Source organism: Necator americanus, chromosome V (genome assembly GCF_031761385.1).
Source record: "Necator americanus strain Aroian chromosome V, whole genome shotgun sequence".
Taxonomy (NCBI): domain Eukaryota; kingdom Metazoa; phylum Nematoda; class Chromadorea; order Rhabditida; family Ancylostomatidae; genus Necator; species Necator americanus.
This window is the reverse complement of record NC_087375.1, coordinates 25,573,459-25,601,398: the sequence shown is the minus strand read 5'-3', so window position 1 is coordinate 25,601,398 and position 27,940 is coordinate 25,573,459. Positions and strand designations below refer to the sequence as shown.

At 40.3% G+C, this 27,940-nt stretch overlaps 1 protein-coding gene across 3 annotated transcripts; it reads left to right on the top strand.

Moving 5' to 3' along the window:
- Positions 1-17: 17 nt before the first annotated feature.
- On the top strand, positions 18-27,901 carry RB195_015170 (uncharacterized protein; the record flags this gene model as incomplete). 3 transcript variants are annotated; one of them, XM_064205754.1, is made up of 13 exons in its annotated part: positions 18-106; positions 4,414-4,486; positions 7,913-8,027; positions 8,109-8,238; positions 9,472-9,535; positions 9,600-9,708; positions 13,362-13,477; positions 17,090-17,189; positions 17,257-17,390; positions 23,062-23,097; positions 26,304-26,409; positions 26,499-26,599; positions 27,782-27,901. In XM_064205754.1, 13 exons carry the CDS (start codon positions 18-20, stop codon positions 27,899-27,901), a joined length of 1,293 nt encoding a protein of 430 aa, XP_064061634.1. The 3 variants fall into 3 exon arrangements, with proteins under 3 accessions (XP_064061634.1, XP_064061633.1, XP_064061635.1); XM_064205752.1 differs by lacking the exon at positions 23,062-23,097; XM_064205753.1 differs by lacking the exons at positions 18-106; positions 4,414-4,486 and adding an exon at positions 6,993-6,995.
- Positions 27,902-27,940: the final 39 nt, after the last annotated feature.

Here is a 27,940-nt window from a genome sequence, read left to right as displayed (position 1 = left end):
GGCAGCCGTTTGCAGTGATGGAAGGAGAGACGAGTGGAATTACCCCTGTCTCCATGATCTACGACCCCGTACCTGGATATTCCACCGGAAATCCGCACCACCTCAGGTATGCTGCCTTTAAATATATTAGGTTGGTACTAGAAAATAAATCGGGTTTTCAAACATTCACTTCGAAACCCTATAACCTCAAATTTAACTTTACTAATCGAAAAAAAATAATTACAGTCCACGCATCTTTGCCAACGAGATACTAGTTGAAAAGTTTGACTTTCAATGAACCTAGTTGAATGTAGTACCGAGTTTGATAAGCTGTAAACAAGGTTGTTAAATAAATTTATTGGCTAACGTATCGCCTTCTTCAGAGCCTGAGATAAGCGATTCAATCTGCAATTTAAACGATCAACCTCTCCGAAAATAAACTGATAAACTCCACGCCTACTTTCAATCACCAATTGAGCGACTACACTGAATTCTCACCTTAGATCGGAGACGCCTAACATGGACCGCTGACTGATCGATCACGAGGGCGAGTGGTTCGAATGCCACATTCGGATCGGAAGAACCATACGGGATATGGCGCGAGTTCCCGCGTAATCGACAGACATTCACCCCTACGGTTCATTTTAGGGTTTTTGGCTTGGATCCAAAACGCCTCCAACGATTTTCGAGCCAATGTTTTAGATTCGTGCGCTAAGATTTGGGCAATAATTCCAAAATTGGTTCCGTCGTGTTTTTGTGCTCTATGAGCACCTGAGGTGTCCATTCTCGTAACCTATTTTTGTCGCTCACGTGCTCTTTGATGCGGACATACAGCGGTCGTGCCGTTTCACTGACATACTGGTCCCCACAGTTCGTGCAAGAAATCAGGCAGATTACCCCGGATCTCAACAGTCTCCTGGTCTACCTGTGGGATAAATAATACAGTTCGGTGTTGTACAGATGGTATCGTATTTCAAATTGTAGTTGTATTAACGATTCCTTTCTTTCCTCAAGACAACTACAAACGGTTCTTGATGTGCGGAACATGTTGCTAAGCACTGCTTTCTTCATATGAGATAGATGAGCAGAAAGAAAATGAACCAAAATGTTTTTATGTTTTTATTACTGGGCTTACAATACCATTTCGTTTGGTACTTACCGTTTGAGATGCCAACCTGGATGTTCAAAAAAAGAAGCCAGTTGCACTGTGGTTTCTCTCTAGTAAGTTTTGTGTTCGGACAGTCAGTTCAACAAGTCATTGGCTCCCACCTTAGCTATTTCATTTATGGCCAAAATTGGAGCACCTGTTCTGGAACTACGTCCTTTGTTCTATTCTCGGTACATTGACGATTGTTTTGTCATTTGCGCCACCCAAGCGGAGATGGACAAATGTTTTCACTTGTTGAACCGACAGTCCGAACACATAACACTTACTAGAGAGAAACCACAGGGCAATTGGCTTCTTTTTTTGAACATCCAGATTGGCATCTCAAACGGTACGTACCAGACGAGATGGTATCGTAAGCCCAGTAATAAGAACATTTTGGTTATTTTCTTTCTGCTCATCTATCTCATATGAAGAAAGCTGCGTTTAACAACATGTTTCGCACGGCAAGAACCGTTCGTAGTGGACCTAAGGAAAGAAAGGAATCGTTAACCTTGGCTCACGAAATTGCTGTTTCTAATGGTTATGAAATCCGAACGTCTGAAACGAGACGATACCGAAGTGAATTGGAAAACCCCACCGCAGATAAGATACTTCCCTGCTTTCCTTATATCTCCGGTGAAATGATCACTGCCATCAGGCGGTGTCTGAGGAGAGCAGACTTGGATAGCTCCGTTTCGGTCGTTGAAATACCACCAAACAATTTGAAATGTCAGCTCGGTGTTTTACAGATAAAATCGTTTGTACGATCCCATCTGTACAACACCGAACTGTATTATTTGTCTCATAGGAAGACCAGGAGACTGCTTGAGATCCGGGGTAATCTACCTGATTTTCCGACTACAAAAACACGACGGAGCCAATTTTGAAATTATTGTCCAAATCTTAGCGCACACATCTAAAACATTGGCTCGAAAATCGTTGAAGGCGTTTTGGATCCAAGCCGAAAACCCTAAAATGAACTGCAAGAGCGAATGTCTATCGATAACGCGGGAACTCGCGCCATATCTCGAATGGTTCTTCCGATCCGAATGTGACATTTGAACCATTCGCCCTCGTGATCGATCCATGCTAGGCGTCTCCGATTTAAGGTGAACATTCAGTATAGTCGCTAAATTGGTGATTGAAAGTAGGCGTGGAGTTTATTAGTTTAGTTGTGGAGAGGTTGGTCGTTTAAATTGTAGATTGAGTCGACCATTTCAGGCTCTGAAGAAGGCGATATTGCCGAAACGTTAGCCAATAAACTTATTTAACAACCTCGTATGCAGCTTACCAAACTCGATACTACAACGAGATACTATTTTGCTTATTCTTGCTACGTAAAATCCGAGCTTTCGGAGTTGGAGTCCACAAACTTCCGAGAGTCGTTTTCGGCATCACCTTGGTTTTGGAAAATCTTACCTCTTAGGCAGCACCACCACACAGTCACCATTGTCTTTTTTTTCGTTCATTTTCGGTTTCAAGAAGTGCCTGAGAGCTTCCATCAGCATCCATGAGCCTTGTCCATCCATTGAGTGGGACGATTCCTGTTGTCTTAGTGGATCTATTTCTCATCGCACATGACAACACGATCGAGAAATGGATTGCTCTTGTTGCGTAACAGAAGCGTTGAGCAGATCTCAAAACGGCAGTTTCTTTGGGACTCGCTAAGTTCATGCGACACTCACTTGTTCAACTTTTTCACCTTCCCAATGTTTTCCATATGGCGAACGACTGTGGACGGCCAACGCCTAGTTCTTTGGCAACCTCTCGTGTTCTTTTAAGAGGATCATCACCGATGATTGTCTTCAGCAATGATTGTAAACATTAGAAGGGTGTTTTGTGTTCTTCGTGTTCTATGTTCTAAGTCTTGGTAGTGACCAAATACTGACTCTTGTTCAAAATCACTTCAGCACTAATAATCACAACGAAATGCGCGAAAAAACGAATAAGGCAACAAAAAACGCGTATCATTTTTTTCCAACTTAACATCTTTGACGTGAAAATTTCTTGTGCTTCGCGTCTGCGCAGAAAAAAATTCAGGCGTAATTTAGTTTGCGCTCCCACTGCTAGAAATTACAGAGATGAAAAGCGTCCAAAGAGCAAGTTATGTTGTCAGCTGCAGCGCGAATAAGTGTTAACCTCCCTTCAACTCCTACAACGAGGGCGCTACTGTGAGGCCACTCTTAAGAAAGTACTTTAGCACCTTGTCGAACCCTTAAGCGCCACCGAACCTTAAATCTAGCGGTAAAATACCTAAAATGAACAGGAAGGATAAGTGCGTTGCGATCACAAGCAAACTAGGTCTATCTCAATTCCTGTGCGGTTTTTTATCTACGGAGCGGGCCGTCAGGACCCTATAAAAAATCTTTGTGATTCATGGTTGTGGTGCGTGATGGTCTGTTACGCTACCAAAATTCGAGAAATGAATTAAGCAGTAGCCTGTGTGTTGTCTTTTAAGTTTGCCTACGTTTGAATGCTTTTTGTAAAGTGATGAGGTGCTTGAGAGGATAAGTCACTGATGGCCTCGATTTCGCCTGGCTCTGACGAAGACGATGACGCCGCAGTGTTAGCTGTTAGTTAATGACGAAGCTCAATACGAATCTTGACTACGGCTCAAGCAAATCAACCAAAACTACTTATTAAAGATGCAAGGTTCAAGGACAGTCGAACATGGGCACTATTAAAAAACGTAAACACATGTTTTTCAATTTCCTTCTCGTAACACAAGGAACAGAAGTGGAACTAGCGGTACACGGTAGCCTAGCTCGCTGTTCTCGATTTAAATAATTTAGTTTCTTGAATCAGTTGCTTTGAACTTGTGCTAGATAGAGATATGAATGGGCAATTGTAACTCCTACCTTAAAACCAGTGCCAGGGAAATCACAGCCTTTTGGAGGCAGAAAATCTGATGATTTTGATTGTTTAATAGGTGGTTTGTAGCCTGGCTCTTTGAAAACAGCTTTTTTTTTTTGCTGTCTCATCACATCATACCTAAATGATAATTTGTATGAAAATGTTCGAGTTTAAGGACTGAACGTTTGAAAGCAAAATCAAACTCGTCCTACAAAACATGCGTTTAAGATTTCAAACATGGTGAGATTTGGTTATGCTTTTGACTCTAAATAGAAAAAAAGATGTGACAAGCCGAGCATCGAGGAGATTTGTTCCTGATTCAATTACCATGAAACAATATCGTGACTGTCTAAAAGAGAGTGTGGATGAGGGTGTACGGCTGTGAATATAGTGGGTATTGACTGACAATCCGCGACAAGAAAGATTTTTTTTAGAATAACCATCTGCCATTCTGGGTATAGCGACACTACAGATGCTAGTCATTGCTTTGTGGATACCAACAGTGAGGTAACTATGCTTTACCAACTATCATTTTATTAATTTCATTCATATTCAAATTCAAATAGTTCAACAGGCTAAAGCAGTAGTTCTCGTATTCGTCTTGAGTAAATCTCAGACTAAAATTTGTTTTGTTAATCTTGTGCATCCCTTGAAAGGAAGCTCTGGCTCAATTTTGGAAAAAAAATGTCAATCAGGCAGTTGGATCAGAACTAAACATTAATTACTTAACGTTCAAGTCACGTCACCATTTAAAAACTCTTTTAGCAACAGTGTGAGCAAAGGAATCGAAGGAACAATAGAATAAATAGCCACTCCGAATGTTTACTTACACTGTACGCAAAGGGAGATCGTTTAAATTTTCAAGAATGTAAAATTCAGTTGGTGTCGAGTAGAACACATGCATATTTGATACTATAATAGGACTCTATCTTGCTTTTATTCTGTGTAGGAGCACTCGATCGGAAGTGTTAACGAGGGGTCATTTCGGCAAATGATTCGGTGTCACCGCACTTCTTCCTCAGAGCCTCGAAAGTCAAAATGATTTGTAATGTATCCTCCTGAAAACCTCACAACGTGACAACTCACCATCCGGAAGAAAATTACACTGAGGACGAGTACTTAATACCACAATAGGCTCATTATTCCAATGTACCTTCTCCTTCCTTCATCAACATCTTTTTAATACCGATGTGTTCTTTGAGCATATCAATAGAACGAATTTTGAAAGCAACGTCTCATTCTATCATGGTGTCATCAGATCTCGCCCTTCAATAGAAGATATCTCCAACAGCGCTGCTCTGAAGGCAGTATTTGGGGTGCTCAGCAAATATCAAAGTTGTCTCAGCCTTAGTGGATTTATAATCATTAGAGTCATGACGCCCCTGGATGAGTCTTCATATTCTTCTTTTTTTCGGTTGACAGAAATTACTACAGACAGCAGGGGTCTTATCACTAATACTGGTCACGGTGTTCATGTCAAAAGCAACACATGGCTCCAAAGTAACTCATGATGGATCGGAAACTTTTGCTGTACTGTCTTATATTGATGGTTTTTATCGTGTCTTCTATCTGCTCAGGTCAAAATTGGCACCTGTCTGGATATGCTGAATCACAGCTGGAAGACTTTTAATTGTTTCTTCAAGTGCCTATACCGCTTAAAGGCATCACCTCACGAATCTGACGTGGTACGGATTTCAGGTGGAGTATTGGTGTACGGAATATTAGATTATGGAAGGAGGGGTGAACCTGTCCATTTCTTCCTAATTGCCGTGAAAATGGCCCGGAAGATGCGGCGCGTGCACATGGCGTTACGGATTCGGATACGGCTTCGGACGTTCCGGCGCGCTATTTTCTACAAGGAGTTGGATTGGAGCGCGCCAGCTATGTGCACGCGCCGCATCTTCCGGGCCGTTTTTTACGGCAATTATTAAGTAATGGACGGGATCATCCCTGCTTCCATAATTTAATATTCCGTACACGAATACTCCACCTGAAATCCGCACCACCTGAGATTCGTGGGGTGATGCCTTTAAAGAGTGCGCCGACCAAGTCACTTGGAGAAATGCGAAATATTTGGAAGACCAAACTCTGATAAGATCAATGAGCCGTTCATTTCGAGTCGTGGGAGCAATCGTGTACGCAAGCTGAAGAGCACGTGAGAGTTCTGGATAATAAACTTATAAAACAGCTGGTACGAGATCGAATTCACAATCTCTCATCGTTAATATCCTTGGTTCTGTGATCCAATTAATATCATGATATATAATAGCGGGCTTATTCTGTCACGTGTGTCTGTGTGTGTGCGTGTGTGTGTTTCAGTCACGAAATTTAAAAAGAGGGGTGCGACGGGTCCACCGGCGTCGGATTGGTGCCCCGGCGCCAGATACCTATAGAAGGGGTTGCGACGGGTCCCGCGGCGTCGGATTGGTGCCCCGGCGCCAGACACCTATAGAAGGGGGTGTAACGGGTCCACCGGCATCAGATTGGTCCACAAGCGCCAGATACCCATAGAAGGGGGTGTGACAGGTCCACCGGCGTCGGATTGGTGCGCCGGCGTCAGATTTCCATAAAATGGGGTACGACGGGTCGCACAGCGTCGAATTCCTGTGTCGCGGTGAAGAAGTATCGCGGAGCAACTTCGTGTGCATGTCACAAAAGTAAATGGGACGTTTCATAGTCGTATCCATTTTCCGCGTTGCTTTTCACCCCTACAACTCCTCTGTTCTTCAGAAAGTGGAAATACGAATGCTAACTGCTGCTTAAATAGTAGCCAACCGTTTACATGATCTGATTTGCAATCATATCAGTACTTTATCAGTACGATGGTGTCGTTTACTTCATTTTATGTGGACTTCATTCTGTGATAGCGGTTGAGGGAACAAGAGCTTAGCGAAAACCGCAGAAAGTCTGAAGTCCGGCTTTGGCCGAACGTTCAGAATGGTTAAAAATAAAACAAAGTTGCTATGCCATACTTCAAAGATAGCTGCACAATCGCAAAACTACACTTCTTCAAATGGTTGGTTCGTATCTGATCAGTTTTGGTGTTTCTGATCCATGATCTCTATATCTGTAGAGCTTTTGACTGTGATACTTGAAAACTACAAACGTCCCAATCTCTACTTATTAAAAGGATAAAAAATAAAGTCACTGGCCTATCTATCCACCTCTGATGCGCCATCGAGTTTTACTGCAATTCGTAACTGTTGAGGTTTTGGAACGCGTGTTGGCCTACATAATGACTTGCGGCGAAAAGCCGATAATTAAATCAGTGTTTTTACCTTTCTCCTCCCTCCAGACGAATCTGGTAGCAATTTACCGACCTCGGAGGGATGAAAAATAGATCTGCATTAGGGCGGTTTCGAACCCTTTCGAGCGGCTAACCGACTGCTAATCCTAATAACTCCTAATAACTAACCCAACCTCTACTTGTTAATACTGGTAATGATCCAGGCCTTCACCCAACCGAGCAGTTTTCTCTTCCTTTTACTTCCTTTTCTCTCCAAAATTTAACGGTTAGAAAAACACTGAATTACGGCTATCCTCATTTGAGTCAAGTTCTCAAGTTAAGAGCCATAGCGAAACACTTTGTTAGGGAGATTATCAATTTCTAAAACCTTTTTGGTGTTTCGTTCTGCTGTTGTGGTGATTGAACTTAATTTTACAGGGTGTCAGATTTTGAAGTTTAGTATTGTCTTCTTTTGTTTGAATGACCGTGAAAATTGAATTGAATGAAAGGAATAAAGTAGAGGTTTTTCTTAGGTATTTTTGTAAATATTCACTAGGTGTTTTGTTCCGTTGTGATAAAGGAGCAGTTTCCATTTGGAACCTGCGTAATTTGCTTGATTCTTTATGTCACTTAGTGACTACGGAATCACAGTGCTTCAAAAATTGGAGAAAACCTCTGCTTGGTAGTATTCTGTACTTTCTTGACAGGAAGGATTGGTGACATACCGTGTTGATCAGGCTAAGATAAAGGCTGTTATCTGGACTGTGAGTTTTGAGTTAAGTTATGGAGACAATAAGGACATCTATTACCAGAGACGCGGAGGTTCGTTGTTCGGAAATCTTTACTTAAGCTTTTTCTCTTGTTTTGATTGTGAATAAAAAGAACACTGCTTTCACTTTCAAGTCGTGTCTGTGAGAAAGTACAGCGAAATAAGAGTCACCGGCATTGACAAAGAAGAATTAAACGATAGGATCCGATTGATTTGGAGTTCTTTGGGAATGGAAGATAACGAAAAGCCTCTTTATGCCGTCAGGTACGAAATGACGTTTTATAGAATTTCTGTCAAAATTATGAGTGTTTTCTCAAAAAGTTTTCACGAAACTATCAGTAGAGAACCAAAGGAAGAAGTTAAAGAAGTTCTGCTTTATCTCAATTGAGTGGATTTGTCGGTGATCGACCAGCACTGCAAATAATGATTGATTTTCGGATTAGGCAACAACCTCAGGCATCTTCCAAGAAATTTCTCACTATTTCAACACAGAGAAATTTACATGAGCTGCATTTCTTGTGTTACTGTTACTCTCTTCAACATTTTGTGAAGATCTCCTTTCTTTTTGCCCTGCTTTCCTACAAGCAATCAACTTTTTCTTATCTCTGATGAAAAGTGTTGATCCTAACACTTTTTTTTTGCTTTCTCATTTAATTCATTTAAGGTTGACAGCAAAAGAAAAACCAAACAGTTTCGCCAAATGCATTTCTTCTTCATGGACTTGTTATTTTTTAGCTTCCCAGTTGTTTTCGTCATCACGTACCCATCGTCTATCACTACATCTATTCTTGAGTGGTATACGATATATCTTCGCTAGCTTTTGCTGGTGATTATCTGAAAAGTGTATGCTGAAGTTTGCTCTAAAATCCCTGAATTTCTGTCGATCGTCGCTTCTATCATGTGTGGACATGACATCTTTCTTATATCCTGTTTTGTGGTAGAATACCGGCGAATGCGATACAACTTTAGGATTATTTGTGTATCCGGTTTTCGCTGACAATAAATACACTATTATTTGGCATCAGAGCGGTGGAAATGGTCACATGGTCAATGCTAGTCAAAAAATGACGAAAAAAACGCAATCTTTCAAGACTCTTTCATTTAAATGTCGGCACAGCAGTCGTCTGCGTAGTAAAGCAGTGATCTGCAGTTTAAATTTCACTCACAACAATTGAAGATCATAACTGTGTCTTCGCTGCATCTGTAACTCGTATGTTCATGGCATGAATCGCACATAAACAAGTTGATCTAAAATTTATTTTAGAAATTATCGCAGACGAAAGCCTTCGTAGTCTTTGCAAAAATAGCAGCGTACAGGATTGACTGACGACGTTGAGATTAACATACATAAACAAAAATATTTTAATATTACTTTTTAATCTAAGTCAAGTGATGTCCTGGGACTTCTTTCGATATCGCCCATTTATCTTGACTTGGAAAACTCCAACACATAGCGCTGGAACTCTTATGCAGAACTATAAAAAAAGAATGTTTCAGCATTTGGACCCTTGAAAATGGCCATCAGTTAACGCAACAAGAACATACCTATACGAACAGCTATGCAAGTGCTTAATATGGTACAAGTAGAGTAAATGTGTGACGACGAAGAGGATTTTTACCTTTAGGAGCTGGAAATTAAAAAGAGACCATGGAAGTTCCAAGTAGACGTTCTGCCCGTGTTGAGCGATTACACTGGAACCAGCCTCAATTTAACGATCGATCTGCCAGAAAAAGGTGTGCGTGAGTTTTGTCTCCTACAACTTTTGAAACAGAGGAAATGTGCAGTAGTCCGTCAAGTGATCCACTAGCGAGCGGTCGAAGATCAATGATTTCTCCCCTCCACCCCATCCCTTAGAGTAAAAGCAATGAGCAGGCTGCTGAAAGGACCACAAGATTGTGTAAGATGAGTGGGAGAAGGGAGGGGAAGTAGGCGGGGGTGCATTCTTACGCACTCTGGAGAAGAACGTCGTTATTCGGGGCGATTAGAGTTCATTGAGTGCGTTCACGCTCACATTCGTAATCTATACTCCGAACTCAACGTTTTCCACTAAGATTTCAAAAACAACGTTAATTTTGTTGTGCTTTCCCTTCAATTCAAATTTCTTGCGAAACCGAAAAATAGAAAACTGCGTTTGTTTTGGAAAAGTGATCACAAAACAACATGTAGTGTTTGCTAATTTTAATGTTGAATACAATCTTAGATGGAATTCATATCAGTCAGTGCCAACAAAGCATTAGTATATTTCCCATAGCCTGGAACAATGTGAAACGGCCGAGAGTGACATTTTTCTAGCAGTTCCCAATGTGCAAATAACAACATTTTTACCAATGCGGCATTAAGAATTTAAAAGCAATTTAGTCATAAAATCTGTTCAAAAAGCGTTTCACACGTGTTATTTATGGTAGCAAAAACGTAAGCGTAAGCAATAGCGCTCAAAGACCGGTACCGGTTAGAATCGAGTGAGGAGAAGGGTCAGCCGTGTAGTTGAGAAGAAAACCCTCTGAAAACGCTTTTCCATAGACTTCATAGATGACTCTCCAGAAAACGAGCCCCTCATCTTGATATTTCTAGTATAGCCGCTCATAGCTCATAGCAATAAAAAAATTAGTTATAATCAACAGAATTGAGAAAACAAATTCTCCTATATATATTATATATTTATAACATATTGGACGCCTAATAAATAAATCAAATAATATAATATGACAGATACCAAAAGTGAAATAAAAATTATAATATGATATAATATTGAGGCCACTGAATTCACTGTAAAGATTGTAAGCGAGTCAGTACATATGCGCACAAATAAATTGAAATGATGAGTTAGCTTCCAAAGACATATTTCTTCCTTCAACAGTGATTACAAACGATTGAGTGTGTGATCCCCGCCGGAAGTTTTCCACTTTTTAAAAAATGGAAAAAAAACAACTAATACCGACGCAGATCACATCCTTGAAGCATTTTTTTACTATTTTCTTTTTCCTACTCGCAATTTCACTCATTGATTACAGATGATGAATAGTTTGATCGCCAACGGAATTTTGATTTTCGCAAAACAAAAAAAAAAATTACTGAGATGAACTTTTCACCGGCAGGGTTTCTGGAATTGTATTTAGAGCACTGTTCGAAGCATATATTTGTTATTTGGAAGTCTTTTTAGCCATTGGAACCAGGCCCTGATAGGAAATTACTGCTGGACTGGTCGTCTTCTAGTAGCTTAAAATAAATACGAATAACGGGCTACATAAGAAACGGAGGAAGACAAAGGTGGCTGCTTTCTGTAAGGGAAGATTTGCGCTATAAAATGGTGAAAGTATTTTTTAAGGAACCATTTGGTTTTTTTTTTGATAGCTAGTTGAGAAATAGTTAAGACTATGGCATTTTTCTCAACATTTTCTCAAGGAATTTTCCAAAGAAGTTCATAGTTTTTCAAAGAATGAAAGCTAATTGGAAAAAAAAAATAAAAAAGCAGTGTGATAGCAGAAATCTTTCTCTACAACATATCTTAAACCGAATTCGCTTCTATAAACAACGAGCTGAGTTATTGGACTTTGTTCGAAGTCGTACGTATTTTGACGCGTTGCCAAAATCTGAGTTTTCGCACTTTTCCCCGTTGCGAGATGGCGCGATTAAAAAGTTTGATGCCATATTTTGATAGAGCATCAGAAAAAACCCTTGACTGCATATTTGGGTCTCTGTAGGTGTTATGGTTCTCTTAAAAGCTAGTTGGAAAAACTCGAAAATTTGAGGCAAAACTTAGAGTTTCTTTCAACTAGGTTTCAAAGAAAACTAGGAAAGCTAGAGGAACCAAGCTTTGTAGGAATATGAAAGAAATTCTATCTCTCTATACAAACCGTAGCCAGCATTATTGCATAGAAATCACTTTGAGCATCGATGTTGAGAAATTTGTGGACCCTACTTTGAACTAACTTTATCCCTAATTGGGCCTGTAGATGTCTTTTTTCGCTCAGTAACAGCATCGAAATAGCTTTTTCGAATAAGGACAAATTAGTCACTGTCGGATGCAAAATGTGCTCTTAACTGTCGCACACTCAATGCAAAACTCCCACTTCTCAGGGATTGATCCGTTAGAGTCGCTATAGAAACGCCGACACATCACGTTACGCCATCGGCAGACATGTGCTGCTGGCCTCAATTTTCAGAAAACTATAGATACCGGAGGCTCACTCTTCGATTACTTCTCTCATGATCAGTATTTTCCATTTTATGGTGAATTAAAGAAAATACTCACTTGATAGCAAGCCCTGAAGGCTTCGTCCAGAACGAATTGTATAATTCACACTCTTTTTCTTGCCTTCGTACTCACGTCCCCTCGCATTTATTCTAAATTGGAGGACCAAAAAGTGTGGAATTATATCGCCAAAATTGCAAAAAAATACTGCACGCCATCTGTTTTCCTAACACTTTGCATCTAATAATATGAGTTTTTTTGGAATCCACCATCCCCTCGTCTTTTTCTCCGTGCTTTCTCCATTTTCTTCTCCTCTGCTGACAAGCTTTACAACCCCCTCTTTTTCCGACATACCTCTTACGACCCCCTGTTGAGAAATTCTTAAGATACGTTTGACTCTGGTGGGAACGCCTTCTACCGACGCTGCAGTTCGTGATGGCCCCATCTCCACCGCGCCTCTTCCAGCGCAATCGGTTACGCAGCTGCCTCGTGATTCATGTCATTTTGATCTATACATTCGCTCTGCTTTGTTCATCTACGGAGACATTGTTGGAAGAAAATTGTTCCAGACTGTATTAGGGTCGAAACGACATGAACCACGGTGCAATTGCGTACGCGGATTCTCTCGAGACGGTGCGGTTGAGCATAGCAGTTAGGAGCGTGCCGGGACCCTTGCTGGCACTAACGATCGCTTCAGTCTGCGATGGTCCCACTTTGGCTCCAACTGCTACCTTCAGTTTGCCGAGCACGCACGCAAAATGCATCGTGCTTCATATCGTTTTGACCTGACTATGTGTGCACCTGATCGGATCCAAATTACTGGACCCTTAAAGTATTTGTTGATTTAATTTTCCACTTGCATCGCCTGGACGTTCCGCTACTTGAATATAAATGCAACTGAAAATTTGTTGGACCAATCACTACTGTTAGAAACAATGTAATTGCGGACTGCCATGATGTTTAAAACGAAGAAGCCGAAACTTTCGAAGTTTGAGATAATAATAGATTGAAAAAGAACGCTGTGAGTTTTCATTTTCAACCCAAAACTTGACTGGGGAGCTCACTGTAGGTGTTCGCGTGCGGACAGTGTAAATGGGATATATCAACAATGTGATCCTTTTTTATAATGCTGCCTTGGTCTTTCGTTTTAGCTAATTCAGAGGTGTCGCATACAACTTCAATGAATTTTTACAGTACCGAACATTGCTCCAACGGATATTGAAGTTTTTCCCGAACATCATGATAAAGTGCGTATTGATTTCGTGCCGATTCCTAATATCCACCTTTTTGGGAGAGATCTTGGTTGTAAGGTAAGCAGTTTGTAATTTGAGATATTGTGACCACAAAAAAGGGTTAGTTTTGTTCTGCTGATTGCCGATGCAATGCATTAGTGTAGTTTTTCGGGGAAGAATTCGGTATAGTTTTGTTTGAAGCCGTACTGAAAGTCTTGTATAGAATAAGAATTTACAAGGAAATAAAACTTGGAATTAAATAGATCTCTTTTTCGCCTCTAACCTTAGACGCAGAAGGTGATTAGAAACCGCAGTGTGAGAAAGAGAGATAGAAGAGTTCGCTCCCGAAGTTCTTGAGTTAGGAGCAGTGAATATGATTAAGGCTATCTTGGAAGGACTAGTCATATATACTAGTCTAAACGTCCGGCTAAACCCGGACTTCAGACTTTCTGTGGTGTTTGTTTCGCTCGCTTCACTAATCAACTAAATTAATATTAGTGCTGTTTTCTGTGAAATTAGACTTGTGTATCATGAAATCTTTTGTCTTTATTTATACTAAGAATATGAACAAGGATTGTTCACATTCTTAGTATAAATAAAGACAAAAGATCGCGTCACTTCTACATTTGGAGAACACTCAAACTTCAGCTTCAAACACTTCTTACCAATATATTATAGACGAAATTTAAAGGCATTACTCGAAGTATGGGTTGTGGGTTTTTTTCCTAATGTGTCCCCTCGACAGTTATCAAAGAATGATGTTTTGGCATAAAATGAAGTGAAAGACAACACCCTACAGATAAAGATAACGTGCACGTCAGATCATATAAACCATTCGCTACTGTTTAAGCAGCCTCGAAGGCGACGTCTCAGACAGGTCTAGACTTCCGGATGCGAAATGAGTATGCTCCTTCTCAAAACGTAGTCGAACTGCAGTTTAAGAAATGTCATTTTTTGCTGGCGCTACCCTTCTAAGTTAAAGAGGTTGTCACTTGCCACATAAGCTCACGTCGTCAGTGATTCCTCTTAAACGTGAAAGCAATTATGAGATTCGTCTTTTCATGAAGATTTACCAGACGACAACCGTTGCTAAAAGTAAGCTTCGCGGGACTATACCATTTTCCAACCATATCGGACAGTTATTCGAGACCCATCTTTACATTCGCATCAATTCCGACGATACCGTCTGCAGGCTAAGTATCTTGCATACTAGCGTGTTGAGTTCATCATGAAAAGCGTTCTTTTGATAATCTTCGGCGGTCTGTGTAAGTGGGTGAGCTTGTGTTTTCAGCGATCTCGCGGTTGTACAAAGGAGATTCTTGACGAAGTTAAGCCAAATTTCTCCACCATTTTATTGTAAACGTTCCTCACAGCTATTGCGCAGCCTCCTACTTTCTTCTCATCAGCATCGGCACAGTATATGATGTAGTTTTCGGCGTTGATGACGGGATGTCCTCCGATGCACTTTCCTGCAATGCAGCAAACGGCGCATGCAGATATCACAGCTATCTTACCAGATCGACTTGTTGTATTTCACTCGACAGCGATCGGCAGTTCATCGTTACGAAACCAATGTTTGTTGCTAAAGATTCTATGCTGCTGCTACTCGTACCATCTCAAGGCGCACACTCAGATGCTGATTGCGTTTAGTAAGAGCAGGGCCACCACGAGCAGGTAACAGTCAGACTTTTATACGTGGCCCCAAGAACACTAAAATAAAATATTTGTGTGTATTATTGACTTCTGTGAGATCTAAGGAGGCTTCTATGATTCAATATTTCTATTTAATACTATAAGGAATTGATCTGCAGATACTGTACGAAAAGTTCCTACGAAAATTGGAAATTATACTGGAATAGTAGTTATTCAATATATCTGTTTTCAATCAACCTGCTTATCAGATTTTGGGGTATAGCTTCTGCTGTGACCGTATCTTTACAATATTTTCCGAAATAGTACGAGTACTCATGTAAAAAAAAGCGATTGTCGTACAAGTTATGTATTATGCTGCTTGTAAATAACCACAATGAAAACTTAAAGAAACCTCCGTAGAAGGGTGAGAGAACATTGGCAGCTGCATCTGAGGTGTAATTTGAATTAGTTTTTCTCCCCTTCAATGAAACACTAAGATCTTTGGTTAAAGTTAAGGCCAAAATGGGGCCGATGTAGCACAGTCGGCAAGAGGTTACGCTGTCTGCACGGTCGATCGGAGGTTCGAATCCGCTTTGGTACTAATCCCTTCATAACTACGTGGTGGATAAACTGGTACCAGACTTGTTTGAAAAGATAAAAACACTGAACTGACACATCGGCTAGTCCCGCAGGTCATTGTATAGGGCAGTCACACGTTCGTCAATCTCGAGCGATTGTGAATTGGAGTGGACGTGGTGGATCGTCCCAAGCGGGTTATCCTTTATTCTTTTAAGAGAATAAAGGAATCTTCGAATTAAGCAATCTCAGGGAATATATTTCCCCTAACAAGATATTCGAGTTGCAGAAATGTGTGATTACGGAAGTGTAAGCGAATGCTATATTTGTTTACAGTAGACAGAATAACAAATTGAACCAAAAAAAAAATAAATACGTGGAATTTAGGATTTTGGCAGCGTGTGATTATAGCTAAACAAAATGAGATTGTACTACAACGCTATGTTTATATCAAGCCTAGCCCAGTAAAATTCTCGCGTCGGCTTGGGCTATTCCCAGCCACTAGTCGGAATAAGGCACATTTCTGCCTCAGCTTTTCAAAAGAGTAGCATGGAACGCATTCTCCTGTTATAGATTAACGACTAAAGAGGAGAACTCACTACTACCAAAACTGAAATACCGGAACCGGTCTAAAGGTGAAGCTGATTAATTTTTGCGGAAATTTTTGTACGTAGATTACTGAGAGTGTAGACCACAACTATTATGTTTATCCTGCACGGTCATCGCATTTTAGAAAGTTTCCATCCTAGTCGCATTTTTGTTGAAGGCACTCTGGTTGTGATGCTATTCTCAAGCGTATTTTATCTCAATGCCACCTAGGATTTGCGTACACAGTTATACTTTCCCTTAAGAACCTATTAGCCGATCTACAGGAAATAAAAATTAAAAATAAAAATTTTCATCCTTGAAATTATTTCAGTGTGACATTTAATAACGCTATGTACAGAAGGTAGATACAATTGGAACTTAATAAAAAAAAAGAACAGATTAATTATTACCGCCCTATCTTCCAATTCATTCTCATTGTCGGACCTAATCACTTAACCGTCAGCAAATACACAACACAGAGCAAAATTTATGCTATATTCGTGATGAACACTGGATATTACATTGCAAGTTTTTAGATAGAAACTCGAATATCACAAACTTGCGAATTTTCAAGAAAATTTTGTTTAATGCTCGCACTTTTTCAGTGCATCTGTTGTAGTGCAAAAGAATCAACATATGATTTCTTTTCATAGAGAACAAAAAGAAAACATCCATGCCATACTATAATACAGTTTTTTTATATCTTATTCTATACAATGTTTCTTTCATATTTGTTGCCACCAAAAACCTTGACCAGAAGGCAATTAAATACACCTGGAAAATACCTAATTTTATGTGAAAAAAAGAGTCCTCACATACAAGACTATTGTCAAGATACTTTGGCCTATCAGCGGTGATAATTAATTCTAAAAAATACTGTACGTTAATGTTTAGGTTGAAATTTGTGAAAAACAAGAGACGTCACCCACATGCTTAGTTAAAATTGCTCCGCCGCGAGCGAGATCAGCAGAATTCAACGATTTGAAAGCAAGTAGTGGGTTTATACCGTCTAGTTCTTATTTTAAAAAATTCACAAGTTGATTTAAATTTAATCATTGTAGAAATCTACTACGTAGGGGTAGCGTGTACCACTGGTGCTGGAATAGAAGTAGCATGGATTGCATTCAAAAATGTAGCGGAAAGAACTACAACAACTACAACGAAGAAACTAAAAACATCGACAGCTCCTTCTATGGTAGTCAACTTTATTCTAAGTACCAAGATAACATATGTACTAATTTTATCATCAAACTGAGTAAAGCACAGTAGCAACACCCACAAAATGATTGAAACGATTCATAAGCTACGCTTAAAGGTAGCATACCACGAATCTGACGTAGTGGGGGAATCCGCAGGAGAAGCTAGAGATAAAATTGTAGATTCCCTGATCCGAAGCGGCTTCGTTCATTTCTCCCTACTCGCAGTAAAACAAAACAGCGTAGAAGCCGTTGCTTTTCACGACGATTTCAGATTAGACGATGATGACGACCGTTTTAAGCATCACGTCACCCTTGTGCACGCGCCACATCCACGTACGAGTGTGGTCTCTGAAATTTCACGATGATTTTTCTCCTCACCAGAGCAGTCACGTAAAACCAATAAATAGGCTGTTGAGGGGACCGGAACACGTGCGTAGATATGTATCCTAACTATCTCGTGGGAACTAAGACGCTTCCCACGCCGTTTTTTTTACGATGATTAGCGATGGCGGAGGGGGGGGATCTCTCCGGATCCAGCAATCTACAACATCTCCAGCTTTTAACCCGGACTCATTCACCACGTCAAATTCGTGGTATTCTGCGTTTAAGTAACTTCCTATATTTCTTTATTCGTGAACGAATGAAAATGATTTGCACTTCTCGAGTTCATCCGTTATACCATCCGCAAGTTATACTATCCCTAGTTCCACTTTTAACACTTTCTTTTAAGGTGCTACAAGAGTCAAGTCTTTATTTTCTTGGGATGAAATTTGTAAAGCATTACGTTATACGAAATGTTCTGATTTAGATTTTTCTCAAATTTTTTTTTAATAGTGAGCTTCTGTACGATCAGTTGATACAGTACACTGATTTAACCAGACATAAAAAAGTGTGAATAGCCTGAAAGATTGGAGTTTCGGAATTGATTCCAAAAAACTTTGGAAAATTCAAAAACAAATTTAACAAGGTTCAGATGTGATATTCTAGTAAACAAATGTTTTGTGGATTGCATGCGTATGAGTGGGCTCTTCTTATACTCATACTGCCTGTGCAATCAATGTTTTAGTTGGGCAATTAGTAAACAATATGGCGGTATAATATAACATACATTTTTGCTGTTACTAATGAGTTGGAATCGAGAAATTTTCAAGTAAAATTGTTTTGGAATCGAGTAGTTTTTCAGCTATAGGTTATTTTTAACGTATCAAAGAACTTGATTAGAACAATTTTGAATTTCTGCAAATTCAAGTGGAGCTTTCGTTTGGTTCATAGGACAAGTAACCAATAAATAGATAGAAGTCCTGAAAACTCTCTTGCAAAAGTTCTGACAATTCTGTTTCTTCACATCTAATAATGAGTAATCACATCAACAACATCCAATAACATTGAAACATCAACAACGAACATCTATTAATAAAACAAGTGGTAATGTGGGTTACTATTTAAAATAAACTGTATCATGTAGAAGACAAAAAAGGTAAAAAAAGACGAGATCTTTAAAAAAAACACGCATATTTTGTTACAATAGGGCTTCCACATTCCATCCTAGCATGAACAGCGACGATTGGAACTCCTATTTCATGACAGCATCAAATACTAATCTCTCGTTTTATCGTAATTCTTAAGCATTTCTTACTTCAAAAACAAGGCAGACTCACTAAATCAACAAGCCTACTCATTGCCTCTTGATATCTGCGAAAATCTGATTTTTTTTTACAAAGTAGCAGATTCTGGTTTGGGCAACTGCATATACACTAAGAATATACACCGAACAGAGTGTTTATTTCAACAAATACTAAACAGTGAAGTCCGCAGTGAAGATGACTTGAGAAGTGGTTTTGTTTCTTCCATTATTTTTACTGATATACCATTCAAGGAGAAAGATGTAGTAGTGACAATTCGAGCTCAGGAAGGCCTTAATCTAATAATAACTTGGAGAATTACCACAGATTTCGAAAAGAACTTAATAAGAGACTTCCAACTGCTGCAATACAAAAAGGTTTGCCACATTATTTGTCCTGTGTTGAAAAAGGCATCAATTTTTATTTAGGAGTACGGAAAAACTTATATCGATGGCGTGGTTATCACAAATGATGCCAGAAGGAGCCAAATTGACTTGGGGGTCAGTTATACGACAAAGATTTTGTCTACCTTCCACAAGTCGCACTTCTCTCTTCGATATTAGAGACATTTTCACGCTCAGTGATAGAGTTTCTACGCACAAATGCGTGCGATTTTGTGCTCGCCAAAAATGTCCTTCGGAAGAAAAACACCTTAATTCTCTGCGTTGCGATCGACTCGTAATTGCGAACGCACGCATGTTAATCGATGAATGGGTAGACGTTTTCTAGCCTATAGCGAACGCATCTTCCATGCCGGTACGATCCGGTGAAAGAAAACTGACGAAAACAAATTGGAAGCTGTTTGCCCTCGAACAAACAAGCTTCCAAAGTATACTACGAAAGAGAGGAACAAATTACTCATGGTTCCTTCACGACGTACAGTAATAATGAAAAACATCTTTCTGACTTCCCAGGAGCATCTGATACCATTATCTTTATCTGTCTTGTCATTCAAAGTAATGTGTCAACGTTAGATGTGTGAGAAACAAGTCATCTTGATATGTCCAGATTTGAAAGAAAAAAAAACCAAAATACGTAGACAACCCAGATATGTTAAAGTAGCCATTTTGCTGTGCCAACAGCATCTTAGTTCTGCAGATTACAGATAACCCACCGCCTTCCAATTCCCTTGCTTTTATCGTGTTTCTCAAATTCATTTCTTAAGAATGTCAATACATTGCGTGAATACTCATTGCGTTGATGTGTAAAATACTCAGCCATCAGGTGTCTAGAATACCCAGCCACCATGTCCATATCGACGCAAATACGAGGACGCGATTTGAGCAATTATTCGATGTGCTACGAAAATGGTACTATGCTGTGAAATACATGTCGGATAACCGTGACCGTCAAGTCCACTTATGTGAGCAGACGGGCCTCATAATCGCTCCCACGTTCAAGAGAAAACAACAAAGCCATCAACTCACGTGCCAGGAGTCAATCTTTTTAACACTTGAACAGCAGTGCAAGCGGGAGATGAGGACGCTCACACTCCAGCTCGACTAAGTTCTGACGACGAACATGCCTCAGTCAGATATCCGGGAATACAGGGCTGTTTAGGACGTTGCACTCGAATCTGACTATCGTCCAGTTTTTTTCTTCAGCCTCAAAATGCGGTTCCACAAAAGAAACCGATAATACGCTCTTCAAGTAAAAATCGACATGGCAGGACTGAAAGACAAAAAATACAGTACAGAATTTCTCTAACGTGTGTCTATCCGTGGCAGAATACAGACCAGGAAGAAGCTTTGCGATGCGAATTCCTTCACAAAGTGCATCCAGGACGCATGCTGCAAAGGAAACGCTTCCGGTTCATTTGCCACTGAAAAACTTTGCCTTTGCATCTCCGGAGGCAAGATTCACGTTATTCGTATCTTCATATCCTCGTTCGGGGACAAGGTCCACAATGTGTCAATTTTCTATGTGTCGCCCACAGCACTGGCGATTTCAGGCAGAAAAGCAGTTCAGAAGGAAGCTGCATCGTCAACTGTAACAAGACCGCGAAAACGAATGGAAGAGAACGAACGAAACGTCAAGCGCGAAGGAATTTGAGAAGGTATGTTAGGACAAGAACCTGCGGAAACCATATGCTGTATTGAAGCATGTAGCGGGAAGATGAAAAGAAGTTTTCCAATCTTTTACACTGCCAATGGAGCGGCTGTTGGTGAAGCAACCCTTCCAATCTGGAGGGATTATTTCAAGAGTTTGTTGAACCGGTAAGTGCCGTGAGCTCCTGAACTCGAGCACGTTCATTTACCGACATATACGGTTAACGAGGAACCACCGACCGAGTCAAATGTTCTGGTCTGTATCCAAAACATAAAAATGGAAAACCTGGTGGAGACGACGGGATTAGCGCAGAAAAGTATTTTCATCCGTCCGGGATTTGTGAGATGGCAAGATCATCCGCTGAATATGGGTAGTCAAAAGGACACCTGAGTTCTGGAGATGTGCTGTCATAATTCGACCACAAGAAGTTATCTTTCACGGAACCCAAGAACCACCGAGGAATATGTTTGCTGCGTATATATATATATATATATATATATATATATATATATATATATATATATATATATATATATATATATATATATGTCATGTATATAATAACGGGCTTATTCTGTCACGTGTGTGTGTATGTGTGTGTGTGTGTCACGAAATTCAAAAAAGGAGGTGCGACGGGTCAACCGGCGTCGAGTTGGTGCCTCGACGCTAGAAGGCTATAAAATAGGGTGCGGCGGGTCCACCGGAGTAAGATACCTATAGAAGGGGGTGCGACGGGTCCACCGGCGTAACATACCTATAGAAGGGGTGCGAGGGGTTCACCGGCGTAAGATACCTATAGAAGGGGGTGCGACGGGTCCACCGGCGCCAGATACCTATATGAGGGGGTGCGACGGGTCCACCGGCGCCAGATACCTATAGAAGGGGGTGCAACGGGTCCACCGACGTTGGATTGGTGCGCCGGTGCCAAATACCTATGGGAAGGGGTGCGACGGGTCCACCGCCTTCGGATCGGTGCGTCGGCGCCAAATGGCTACAGAATGGTGTGAGACAGGTCCCGCGGCGGCGGATTGGCGCAATAACTTCGTGTGCATGACGCAAAAGATAGATAGTTGCAGCCGTTTGATAGCAGTGGTCACTGAACGCTTTGCTTTTCATCTTTATGACTCCTCCGCGTATCCATTTCCTTCTTCGTTCGCCTCAAGTTGGTATCATGCCGTTCTCAGAAAGTGGAAACGCGCATGAAAACGGCTGTTTAAATAGTAGCAGGACGTTTATGTGATCGGACGTGGAACGTTATCTTTATCAGTAGGATGATGTCTTTCACATCATTTTATGCCAAAACACCATTCTTTGATAACTTTTGGGAGAAAACAGGAGGAAATCCCATATTTCAAGTGATTCTTTTAAATTTTGTTTGTAATGTATTGATAAAGATAGAGTGTTTGAAGCTGAAGTTCGAATGTTTTCCAAATGTAGAACTGACGCTTTTAGAAAGAAGACTATGAAATCCTTTGCCTAATTTTCGTTGATCAGTGAAGGCGAGCGAAGCAAACAGCACAGAAAGTCTGAAGTCCGGCTTTAGCCGGACTTCAGACTGGTATATATATATATATATACATATATGTATATATATACATATATGTATATATATATACATATATATATATTATATATATAGATCAACGGTGGTCAAGGTGATCAAGGTGATAAATAAACGCGTAAGGTTTCATACTTTACTTTCTAAACGCGTCAGTTCTACAATTGAGAGAATATTCAAACTTCAGCTTCAAGCACTCCTTCGTTTTCAACATAATGTAGACACAATTTTAAAGTACTACTGGAAGTATAGGTTTTCCTATTGTTTCACCCTAACAGTCATCGCAGAATAATGTTTTAACATGAAATGACGTGGAAGACATCATCGAACAGATAAAGATAGCGCTCCACGTCAGATCATATAAACAGCTTGCTTCTATTTAAGCAGCCGTTTGCACGCGTGTTTTCACTTTCTGAGGAAGAGCCGTAGAGGTGAAAGGTCAACGAGGAATCAACTGGAGTCAAGGTGTTCAAGGTGATCATGTTGGGAACGAAGGAGTGTTTGAAGCTGAAGTTTGAATACTCTCCAAGTGTAGAACTTACGCGTTTAGAAAAAAAGTATGAAATCTTTCGCCTTCATTAGTAGTAAAAAAAAAAAGAAGAAAACATTGTCAAAAAAAAAAACAGAATTCTGATCTTACAGAAAATGTCACTACCATTAATTTCTGATTAATCTTGATTAATTGATCAGTGAAGGTGAGCGAAGAGAACAATTCAAAAAAGGCTAGCCGGACATTCAGATGGGTGTTATACAATAACGGGCTTATTCTGTCACGTGTGTGTATGTGTGTGCATGTGTGTCAGTCACGAAATTCGAAAAGGGGGTAAGGCGTGTTCACCGGCATTGGATTGGTGCTTCGACGCCAAAAAAGTATAAAATGGTGTGTGACGGGTCCACCGCCGTCGAATCGGTGCGTAACAACTTCGTATTGATATCGTGAAAGGTAGTTGGTAGCATGTCTTCTTCTTTTCTTCTCACCACACAAACGGTTGCTTAAATAATGCCCAACAGTTTACGTGATCTGATGTGAACTTATCTTTATCAGCACGATGATGTTGTTTACGTGATTTTATGTTGAAACATCATTCTGTGATGACTGTTGGAGAAAATCAGGAGGAACATCTATACTTCGAGTAATGCTTTCAAATTGCATCTATATTATGTTGGTATCGAGGATTGTTTGAAGCTGATGGTTGAATATTCTCCAAATGTAGATTTGACGCGTTTAGAAGGAGAAGTTTGTAATCTTTCCCTTTATTTTATAACGAAAAAGTGAAAGAAAGCGTTGTTAGAAAAATAAAAATCTAATTTCACAGAAAATGTTACCACTGTAAATTTTCATTGTTCAGTGAAAGGGGAGCGAAGCGAACACAACAGAAAGTCTGAAGTCCGGCTTTAGCTAGACATTCAGACTGCTAGCACATACGAGAGCTCGCAGTGCCTGTCTGTTTTTCATACTCAAGTAAATTGGGGTCACATCAAAGTACTCTGTCACGGTGTTGCCTTTATTTCTCGCCCTGCGTAATCGTTCAAGGAAATGGTATGTGTGGGAAATGAGATATGCGAATTTGGTATGCAATAAGATATTCCTGCAACTTTCTTTGCTATACCACTTTGCTCTAACAATGCCGTTCATCTGCCTTTTTCACTATCTTGAACGATTGTCGAGACAGTAACCCAGAGTAGCGTGGCACTCGGCAAGACTTTACTTACAAGATTGTTCCTATTACCCTCTACTTAGTCCTCTAAACCCGCAAAAAAGCCGGAACATCATGATAATACATTCTTCGTCCAGAAATTTTGTAGACAAAACAATTTGTAGATAAAACATAGACAAAAATATGCAAATAAGTTCCAAGACACGAGAACGCTTCACTTTAACTTTGGCCTTTGGCAACAAATGAGAATTGTAGACGTTCGTAAACGTTTAAATTACAAAACTTACAGGCGCTAGCCATTGGATCAAGTGATTCTTTCAGAACAATTCGGAGTATATTGTACATTCAACGAGGATGAAGTGTTTAGTTGGCTTTGGGTACCATCGTTCTATCAGCCGCTTATGAATGTAGTGTAAACAATTCTAGCGCCGACATTAATAAAAGATCGTTTGGCGATAATGGATTGACAGGGGATGTGCCAGCACGTTCGACTTCACTTCAGAACTATTTGAGAACAAACGTGTATGCCCTACAAAATGACTTGCTGAGGCCAGACACAAAGGTGCAATCATCATGATCATGATCATGATATCATGATATATAATAACGAGTTTAGTCCGTGTGTGTGTGTGTTTGTCTGTGTGTCACGAAATTCGAAAAAGGGGGTGCGACAGGTCCCGCGGTGTCGTATTGGCGCGCCGGCGCCAGATACCTATGGAAGAGGGTGCGACGGGTCCACCGCCGCCAGATACCTATAGAAGGGGGTGCGATGGGTCCACCGGCGCCAGATACGTATAGGAGGAATTGCGACGGGTCCACCGGCGCCAGATACCTATAGAAGAGGGTGCGACGGGTCCACCGCCGCCAGATACCTATAGAAGGGGGTGCGATGGGTCCACCGGCGCCAGATACGTATAGGAGGAATTGCGACGGGTCCACCGGCGCCAGATACCTATAGAAGAGGGTGCGACGGGTCCACCGCCGCCAGATACCTATAGAAGGGGGTGCGATGGGTCCACCGGCGCCAGATACGTATAGGAGGAATTGCGACGGGTCCACCGGCGCCAGATACCTATAGAAGAGGGTGCGACGGGTCCACCGGCGTCAAAATAGTGCGCAATAACTTCGTGTGAATGACGCAAAAGATAGGTGGTTGCAGCCGTTTCATAGCCTTAACCACTGGCCGCTTTGCTCTTCACCTTTATGACTCCTTCGCGTGCCTATTTCTTTCTTTGTTCGCCTGTTTGTGGCATGCCGTTCTCAGAAAGTGGATACATGCATGCAAACGGATGCTTAAATAGTAGCAAGATGTTTATGTGAACTGGCGTGGAACGTTATCTTTATCAGCAGAACGATGTCTTTCACGTCATTTTATGTTAAAACATCAGTCTGTGATAACTAGTGGGGCAAATCAGGAGGAATACCCATACTTCGAATAATGCTTTCAAATTGTATCTATATTATTCTGACATCGAAGGAGTGTTTGTAGCTGATGGTCGAATATACTCCAAATGTGGAATTGACGCGTTTGGAGGGAAAAATCCGTAATTTTTCCCCTTAATTTATAATATAAAGAAGAGGAGGAAAGCGTTGTTAAAAAAACACAAATCTAAATTTACAGAAAACACCACTACTATTAACTTTCATTGATCAGTCAAGGGGAGCGAAGGTAAAACCACCGAAAGTCTGAAATTCGGCTTTAGCCGGACATTCAGACTGGTAACAAATATCTTGCCAACTGCACTACACCAGCGTATCGCGTATTGATACAGTCTCTTTCTTCCATTTGCTGGAGTTTAACCTATTCGACTCATCAGTCGTCGGTTATTCAAGAGGAATTACGCCAAGACTGCAGTGGCATGATGTCTGGTCGAATATTATTCACAGTTCTCCACATGTTTGGTGGCAAAGAGGCACAGAAAGATACACTAGCAAAGACTCGTTGATTCATAGCACTCTCTAAACAATACAAAGAAGAGTTAATAGATTTTTTGGGCCACTTTTCTCTTTTAGAAGTTTCAGATTTCACCAGGATACAAATTTGATCTAAGCTGTTACATTTATGCCGTGAATGTTACGCTTCAAAATGGCAAACACATCTATGAGAGGACGGAAGAGAAGTGTTATAGTGAGTGCTTAGTGTCCTATCTGTTTGTCGATGTGTATGGTGTGTTGTAAAAAAAAGCTTCTGTATACAGTCTTTTTGGTTGGTTCCAGATTTGCATTCGCCTAGTTTTTTGATGATTTACTTCATCGTCTTGTTTGCCGTGATAATTGTTGTTGCCTGTGTGCTTGCTTCTAAGAAAAAAAGAAGAAGGGTGAGCTGCACGCGTGCTTTTTATGAGACTTTACTTAGTTTCAGGTGGAAATTCGTCAATCTCTAAGTGGAAACATATAGGTTTATAGGGTATCATTACAACGTAAGGTTACAAAGTTGCAGACGTCTACCGAAATTGATAGATAGCATATGAGCATGTCCGATTTACTCGTTTCGGAGTCTCAGAACTTAGCACAACATTTTCCTTTAAATTTCAATTTTCTGAACTATGTAAGAGAACAGGGAATTCACTAGCGACATAGTTGTGAACTCGTACAAATCACTCCTTGAGTTGAGATTATATTGTCTATTTATTTTTACATTTTGATGTCTATTATGGTTGAAAATGCTCAGAAACCAGTAACTGAGACCAAAAAGGAAAAACTGCGGCCGTAAATCATTTGTGATAATTACTTACTATCTTTTTCGATGGGTTTTAACCTTAACCGAAAAAGAAGCATGCTAAAAAGAATTTAAAAAATTAAATTTAAGCAACAGCCAAGATTGTTAACAAACTTAATTACTAGCCGTGATAAGGTTTGTTAACAATCTTGGCTGTTGCGTAAATTCGACTATCAACAAGGAAGCATACTGTTGCAAAGGGTTTGGTAAATGTTACAGATGAACTCCTTCATTTATTTAAGTTGCATACATCCAAATTGTAGGATTTTCTTTCCCATTTTAAAGCTCTTAAACCGATTCATTGTTACAGCCGGATCCTGGAGCATTTTGTACGTATACACTTTAAACAGTTATCCCCTAATCCCCGACAACCGCATTTAAATAAGAGCCTGCTGATTTCAAGAAGTGAACAAGTTTTTCGACCGTGATAACAAAAAATAGTGGAACAAGCAGCGACCAAAGAGAATTCTTTTGAAATTGGCCTACAATGACTTCTTGAGTCGCACTTATAAAATCAGGGAAATTGTTTATAAAGCATATTCTAAATAATACCTTTGATTTCTCCTTTATTACTGAAAACTCCGGTAGGAGGAGTTTACTGAATTTTGTTTTTCTATTTCCCGTTTTAAGCAGTATAGCTTTGCATTAGGATGACATGTGCTTCGTATTAGAGAAATTTTCCATTTAATTGCACTTCTGGAGTTATGTGTTTGTTCTATAAAGTAAAGAAAATAAAAAAAAAGATATATGGAAATATGAGGCAATGAATGACTTTTTTTAGGTGAGCGGGACTACTGGTGGGAAGAAAGGGAGCGCTGAAACTAAGACAGATGTCCTAAGTGGAGATATGAAAACGGGCACGCTTCGGACAGAGAAGAAGAACCTCGACGCAAGACGATAGACGCTATAGTCGATTACAGTTACTGTTTTCTTCAAACTA